The 8,844-nt window shown below is 34.0% G+C and overlaps 1 protein-coding gene across 1 annotated transcript in view; it reads right to left on the minus strand.

Moving 5' to 3' along the window:
• Positions 1–8,844, minus strand: part of cdh23 (cadherin-related 23) — a 265,137-nt gene that overhangs the window by 188,731 nt on the left and 67,562 nt on the right. Inside the window, 3 exon segments of the mRNA XM_016533594.1 lie at positions 6,849–6,941; positions 7,793–7,840; positions 7,954–8,096. Coding sequence (XP_016389080.1) covers positions 6,849–6,941; positions 7,793–7,840; positions 7,954–8,096 — 284 coding nt within the window.

Here is an 8,844-nt window from a genome sequence, read left to right on the forward strand (position 1 = left end):
CATCTTTTCACACTGAGGACAATTGAGGGACTCAAACACAACTATTAAAAAAGGCTCAAACATTCACTGATGCTCCAGAAGCAAACACGATGCATTAAGAGCCAGGATGAAGATGTCCAATTTTTTCTTATTTTGTTGAAATATATATATATATATATATATATATATTCCTGTATTTCTGATCAAATAAATGCAGCCTTGGTGCATCAGAGACTTCTTTCAAAAACCTTAAAGATCTTAACCAAACCCAAACTTTTGTACAGTAGCGTATCTGTTCAAAACAGCATGAATACTTCTAATATATTAAACATTACAACATACTATTTTTGGAATTTCGCTTTAAAGTCTTTTCCTGCACAATGAATCAGACTCTTGAAAGCAAACTGCTTCCCACATAAATGAGCAGTCAGTGATTATGGCATAATTCTGCTCTGACTAATCTACATTTCACGTGTGCTACAGGAATGAATGTGAATGTGTGATTCTGTCAGGGGCATAGCCATCATTTCAGAAGTGAGGGGGACAGAAATGTTATATATATATATAAACATTACAATATAACATTTCTGTAATCTATATAACCTACCAGTCAACAGTTTTTGAACAGTAAGATTTTTAATGTTTTATAAAGAAGTCTCTTCTGCTCACCAAGCCTGCATTTATTTGATCCAAAGTACAGCAAAAGCAGTAATGTTGTGAAATATTTTTACTATTTAAAATAACTGCTTTCTATTTGAATATATTTTAAAATAAAAGTGGGGGGGACACGTCCCCCGCGTAATCTACGCCCCTGGATTCTGTGGTTTGGTTGATTCAAGCAGTACAGTCATGGAAGACCCTTTCTATCTCTCTCTGGTATGAAAGGTGAGATTAGACTCCAAAAACTGCAAACACAAATCAAAGGTGCTCTTCGTGCTCAAGCAGATACAGGACATAAAGAGAGGGAGAGAGAGTTTGACGGACAGGGCGCAGGCGTTGTTAGTATTAGCCACTGAAGTGTAAATGATGTGTGCTAAACTGCAGGGAGAGGAGTCTGCATCTGTGATATCTCACTAAATAGCCATCAAAACACACATGGACACACAAGCATAGACAGAAACACACATACAGCATCATAAATGTACACAAACCTCACAAATACCTTTAAAACCCTTACAAACAACCTGTTCTCGATTTTGGTGGCATTTTAGACATCATAGATGCATTCCAACATGAAAGTTGAGCTTAATTATGCTGTCTTCTGAGATAATTTGGGCCAAGCTCAGAAAATATGTTCACATATACAGCAATTTGCAAACCAAAAGACATTAATTTTCAATGAGAGATGGCAGTTTAAGGCCACAAAGACCAAAGAGGCCACTGGTGATGTGACTGTTTTTACTAATTACTGTATCACTTGCATGTTTGTGCACATTTGACTTCCACAGTAAAGAAAAATACTACGGAAGTCAATGGAGATCATCAAATATCTGATGGTTACACACATTCTTCAAAATATATTCTTTTGTGTTAAAAGGAAGAAAGAAATTCAAAGAGGTTTGAAAAAATCTGAGGTTTAGTAAATGATGACATAATGTTTTATGGTTTACATAATGATTTAATTTGACCACAAATGTATAGTAATAAGAAATGTTTCCTGAGCAGCAAATCATTACAATGATTTCTGAAGGATCACGTGACACTGAAGACTGGAGTAATGAGGATGAAAATGCAGCTTTGCGTCACAGAATTTATTACATTTTAAAATATATTCAAATAGAAAACAGTTCTTTTGAATTGTAATAATATTTCCCAATATTACTGTTTTTCTGCATTTTTCATTAAATACAGCCTTGGGGAGCACAAGAGACTCCAAAACACTAAAAAAATATTAACAATCTCAAACTTTCGAACAATAGTGCATCATTCCAAGAGGACATTTGACATCCAGATATGAGGAAATTCGACATTTCTACACTAAAATAATATTGATCTCTCAACATTTCTACACTAAACAAAGAAATAAAATAAGTAATATCGATCTCTCTTGAATGCCAATTATTGCCCCAGGGTTGCCAACCTGATCTATTGTATAAATACAAATGCTAAATAGTTGAGTGCATGTCTTTCTGTCTTCCTTCCCCTCTCTCTTATTCACTAGAGATGCAGGGAAAGTGCTCTCTCTTCTCTGTGTGTCTGTGTGTGTGTGTGTGTGTGTGTGTGTGTGTGTGTGTGTGTACTAGTGTTTGTAATAGATTTGAGTGAGAGTGACGGGAATAAAGCCTCCAGTTTACCACTCCAGCAGTGAATTCCGTAATGACTGGCTGGGGAGAGCAATTCCCTTCCCTAAACATCCGCTGCTTTACATTTGGCAGGCAGTTTTCAAACAGATCAAGAGGCCATATCATCACTGTCCACCACAAATCTCCATTTCCCACAGCTCCATTTTTCTTTGAACGTAAATTGAAAGCCGGCACACTCGCTCTTTGTCTTCTGGATGTTTGGCAGGTTTGGGAGTGAAAATAGTCAGTTTGGAAATATCATATTTTTTGTTCTGACAGGACTGAGCTCACCCTTCAAAAATATTTATTAATACCATACGCTGTCTCCCAAAACAGTTATTAAGCTTGCCACTGTATGACATGCAGCACTGGCCTCTATCATTACTAACAACCTTTGATTACATCTTGTTATATCACAAATTCATAATGTTCACAAATGCTCCCTATTTCTCTTATTCAGTGATCCAAGCCCTAGTGAGTGGCCTAGCTACACAGCAGTTTTGGACATTATACGCTCCTGACACAAAAATCGGTCAAAACGGTAACTAAATCATGCCACTTTGTACATTGTTAAAAATAAAGGTTCTTTATTGGCATCTTTGGTTCTATAAAGAACCTTTAACATATATGTAAGATTTCCAACCACAAAACGTTCTTTATAGAGGAAAAAGATTCTTTAGATTATTAAAATGTTCTTCACACTGTTCTCTTTAAGAACTACTCACTGAAAGCTTCTTTGGGGAACCAAAAATGGTTCTTCTATGGCATCCACCTTTATTTTTAAGTGTGTATGACACCACATTTTCAAAATCTAAGGCTGCATTGTACAGTACACTACATGTAATTCTCAGATTAATTGCAGATTAATAACGGAATGCATTGCCTTCAAGTCCTTCTTGGAAGTTTCTGTGTACAAGCTTGGAAGTTGTAACGTGATGTGAAAAATAGGAGAAAATGAGAAAATAGAGAAAATGATTTTGTCACAATAAAATGTGATGCTTTATCTGTGTATTTTATCATTCTTGTGTTGCCATGTGTTACTCTATAATATCAACACCACACAAAAAAACATACCGACATGCTGCTCACCACCACAGAGGATCTCAACTCTCTCTGAAGTCAAACTGCAAATGCAAAGTGTGTTTCTGCACATGAACAAGTGCCAATAAGTTGAAATTTGTGTGAACTAAAGCCAAAAATCATCCAGTCAATCGAATATCAGAGTGATTCCACTACAAACACTCACAACAACAACACACGTTCATACAAATCTTTCAGTGTCATGCATGTCACTTCGTATAAAAGCTCTGCTGAATGTATAAAATGTTGGCCAAAACCATACAGTATATGCAAAGAGAAATCATTCTGTCTTACACAATACAAGGTGTTCATCCTAACAATGGCACTGCCACTTGCACAGAGAAACACCCTTTCAAGGTGTAATGCCCTGCATTTACATAAATGTGAATACATTTTCAGTGAAGACACACACATTGTGCAGCTCTTCGGGTGATGATAAACTCTCAGGCACCCGCTCACTCTCAGAGCGTGGTGTGTTCAGTTATTAATGAGCCTATTAATGAGCGTTATTCATCACTTTTCATATTACACTACACTTAAAGCAAATCGATTTCTTACAGGATCAGGTCACTCTTCAGCATCAGCTTCAGGGCTGGCAAAATATTCAGAATTTAGTCGTTAGAATGGGTTTTTCTTTTGGAAAACAATAAAATTACTTAATTTTCCCAAATTATTCCTTTTTATTCCCAAATAGAAAATTCAAATAAATATGTTTCTTCTAAAATATGTAGTTTCAATACTGTCAAAACATTTAATAGCCATCAAACATATATTTTAATTTGACAAAAATATATGCTGACATTAAATGCCTGCTGATTATATATTTTAGTCCATCTTTTTAGTGTTTTTAAAAGAAGTCTTTTATGCTTACAAAGGCTGAATTTATTTAATCAAAAATACAGTAAAACAGTAATATTGTAGAAAATAACAAAACTGAATCAGTCTTCAGTGTCACATTATTCTTTAGAAATCATTCTAATACGTTGCTTTGATGCTCAAGAAACATTTCTTATCAGTGTTGAAAACAGCTGCATGCATGCTTAATATTTTTGTGGAAAATCTAATACATTTTTCAGGATTACTTGATAAATATAAAGTTTAAATTAGCTGTATTTATTTGAAATAGAAATAAATATCTTTACTGCTCACTTCTGATCAATGTAATGCATCTTTGCTGAATAAAAAAAAAAAAACATTTGTGTATATGCACATAAATTTAATTCAACAAACTGAATAGGATTGCAAGCCATTCTCAACTCAGATCTCAATAACACAACCAGTGTTTTCACATTTCACATTTAAATCAGACTCTCACACAATATAATTCTCTTGCTGTAGCGCTGTAGATTCAGCAGCTGTGGAGTGTCATCGCAGAATAACAGTGCAGTAAACACTGACACACACAACTGCATGCTTACATACACACACACACACGGCTGTAAATTTAAGCAGCTTTATAACTGTCAGATGCGATGCTGTTCACCTGCTTTCCTTCCATAAGAAACCTCCCACAGTTACTGCCCAACAAATTACACTGCCAATTACAAGCCCATTCACACACAGTTCTTTCCTGCAGCCTGCTATGATGCTCAACCTATTCACAAATCATTCTATAAATGTTCTACATGAATAAAAATGTGAATTTCATTGATGTTCTTGAAAGACAGTTTGCCCCCAAATTAAAATCTGTCTTCCTGCTGTTACTCTCAAATTAAATTATGCCAGGCATCAACGATATGTAGTCATGAAGCATGTGAGAACCAATGATGTTTAATGATCAATGGTGTCACTGGCAGTAGGTCTAAATGTTCAGTTAAATACATACATATATATATATATATATATATATACTGTATTATGATCCTTTTATGGTACTTTTTTGCTCTACTAGCAAAATGCTAGTGTTCTATGAACATACAGACAATTTTCACCAAGCTGGTCAAAAACATTTCCTGGTTATTATTCACCTCAGAGAAAATGACTGACCTGTCTGACCCATCTCTTTTGGACATGACTTAAAGTTCGAGTAATTTTCTGACATGTATGTTTGTGTGTTTAAATCTGGTCCAGAGACTGCATTATTTGGATATTCTGTTTCTCTGTAGGACCATAATGATTATGGATAAATTTGCTGCATGGTGTTTATTTATGCTGAATAAATGAAATTGCTACTTTTTCTGTAAGACACTAATGAAAATCACCATGTGGAAATTACAAATAAATTAAATGCATTGTAAAATATGCATAAATCATGTTGTACAGTGTGTATTTATACTCATTAAATGAAAAAATATGTAAATATATAAATGAAAATCACCATTTAGAATAATGTGAATTACAAATAAATTAAATGCACTGCATAAATAAATAAATAAATGCACTGCTTTTATATATATATATATATATTTTTTTTTTTTTATGAACCTAAAATAAGCTTCATATTCATTACTTTGTGGTGAAATATGACCTGGACATGTTTCAAAAGAAATTATACAAGCTTCAATTTACAAGATGATTCAGTGTTCCTAAAAGGTAAGAGAGACTCTACACGGAACAATCCAAATCTCTTTGAGTTTTCCACAGGACTGATGAAGAGTGAGAAGTATGGGTAAGTGGCCAAACATGCGGGTCCTCTTCTGTCCTCCTAACTGCAGACAGCTTAATCATCAAGCCTCAGTAAACAACATCAGCTAAATACAGCTCTCTCACTCACGCTCACTCACTCTCACCCTACTTTTATTTACTTGGAATGACAGATTGAAAAGAGAAAAAAAAAGAACTGTGGCTTTGAAGATTTGCTGTGGGGAGGAGTGTGGGATGTATATAGACACACAATATAAACATCAGCTGAGGTGTGTGTGTGTGTGTGTGCTGCGGAGAGAGAGAGATGTCTACTTTACTCTACCAAATTACCTCATGTCAGGGATTAGAAGGAGACGGGCCAGACGGATGATGGGAAAAGGAGGAAGGGATAAGTTGAAGTTGGAAGAGTGCTGATAGACAGAGCAGAGCAGGAGAGTGAGAGAATGGGGAGTCTGTTGATTTCAGTTGAGGGTGATGAATATGACAAAAAAAGAAAGATGTATAGCAATAAAGAGAGTTCAAAAATATTCTCCACATTCCAAACATATTTGGAATTCAAACTTTGAATAAGTCCTATCATAAGACATCATGAAATCATTCAAATCATCGGTGTACAGTACATTGTTTCAAGAAAAAATAATATCTTAATACAACAAAATAATATATTTATTGTGAAATATCTAAAATGTTTTAAAGTAAAAAATTTATATTTAAAACAAATTCATTAATTAAAACATATGAAATAAACTGAAATAAAACTTCAAAATTAAATAACATAAAAATAAAATAAAATGCCTCACCCAACACATTTTCATATCAAACAGGATATTACAGTAAATGATAAGATAAATCACATTATAGAAGCAAAATAGGATGTAAATGCCACTGCAAGTTGATTTTGAGAAGTGAATTGTTATACATTACCTCTGGTATTTGAACAGCATAAGGCTGGTTGAGAAATGATGGTGCATTGTCATTTACATCTCCGATCTGAATGTTCACTGTATTCTTGACGACCTAAAAACCAATTAAATCAAATAATGCATAAAATTAAATCAAATAACAAATAACATTCTACTAATTCTACGTTGGATTTCATAGATTAAAAAAATTAGTTAGTCTATACTAGTCATTAAATCTAGAAAAGTTAAATCTATAAAAGAAAAGTTCATCAAGCCAATTTTTTAAATAAGAAATTACACAACCATTAAAACATTCGGAGTCAGTAAAAGTCCCTTATGCTCACCAAGGCTGCATTTATTTGATCAAAAATATAGTAAAAACAGTAATATTGTGAAATATCATTACAATTTTTAAAAAAATTATATATGAAAATATTTTAAAAAGTAATTTCTTCCTGTAATGCAAAGCTGAATTTAGCTATTACGCAACGAGACATGATTCATCATTTTAATATGCTGATATGGTGCTCAAGGAACATTTGTTAATATTTTCATTTCTTAATATTAGCTTTGTGGAATATCTTTGATATTATTATTTTATTAGATTTTTGGGGGGAAAGTTCAAAAGAGCTGCATTTATTTGAAATTATTTTTTGTAATTATTATCAATGTTGAAAACAGTTGAGCTGCTTAATATTTTTGTGGAAACAAACTTTTTTGTCATGGTTTTTTAATGAATATATGAACAGCAGTTTTTTGAAATGGAAATCTTTTGTAACATTATAAATATCTTTACTGTACACTTCTGAAAAATTCAATGCATCCTTGCTGAATACAAGTATTCATTTCTTTACAAAAAAAATTGTACAGGCCTCAAACTTTTGAACGGTAATGGAAAGTTAAAAAACACAGACCTTAGAGACAGATGGATGGGAAAAATGGATAGATCGATGATCCCTAACTCACCCCTTGACTGTCACTGACTGAGAACTCCACCTGCATCTCTGACTTGGACTGAAGACACAAAAACACAAACAGACAAACAAACAGCAGCATTAAATCACTAGTGTCGGCTCTAGCTGGACAGTCATTCAATTCTTTTGCCATTTGCTCATGGTTTTCCGCACCTCCCTGTCGAGCGGCTGTCTCAGCCACACAACCCCAGTCGTCTCCTGCACAGCGAAGTACCGCATGGCCTCTTCCCCGACCACACCGAAAACCAAGGGCTCGCCATCCGGGTCGACCGCCTGCAGCTGGGTAATGGATGTACCTGAACACACACACACACACACACACACACACACACAATGGACGATATTTCAGACTACATTACATCTTAAAGGGGTCATGAAAAGTTGAATTTTTCTTGATCTTTTGACACAAAAAACTTGTTGCTCTTTGAAAGTATAAAGTCTTTCGGAGCTAAAAAAAACAACATTTATTGCAACTATGCTACTATGAAACAGCTTATCACAAACTTTTGCAACATTTCAGACAAAACAGATATTTTTTTAATATGTACTTTTGTCTTGTTTTCTAATAAAAAAACTTGAGAAGCAACCATATCTAGGTAATATAAGATATAGTTGTACAGCTGGATACAAACATTGCAGGTGGATATGACCTCATTAAGGGTAAATATGAAACACATTTACACATATAAAGTAAACTAAACGGGCAGCTTAGGTGTAAATATATCCAGCAGTGCAGGAGGCCACAAAGGATGAGTCACATTTAAAGGTGAAGTGTGTAATTTTTCTGATACTTTTAAAATGTCCCAGTTTAATATGCAGAGACAACTATAAGCTATTCGCAGGTTGGCAAGAGTGTGAACACTGTGACTTGTGTTTTGTTTTTTTTAACTTCTGCCGGAACCAGTGAAGTGAGTTTGGGAACAATGGTTATATATATATTAGTGTATGCCAAATATATATGTGTGTGTGTGTGTGTATGTATATGTATATATATATATATATATTTTTTTATTTTTTTATTATTATTATTTTTTTATAACTGTT

This window comes from Sinocyclocheilus rhinocerous, unplaced genomic scaffold, assembly GCF_001515625.1.
Source record: "Sinocyclocheilus rhinocerous isolate Xijiao unplaced genomic scaffold, SAMN03320098_v1.1 scaffold304, whole genome shotgun sequence".
NCBI classification, from domain to species: domain Eukaryota; kingdom Metazoa; phylum Chordata; class Actinopteri; order Cypriniformes; family Cyprinidae; genus Sinocyclocheilus; species Sinocyclocheilus rhinocerous.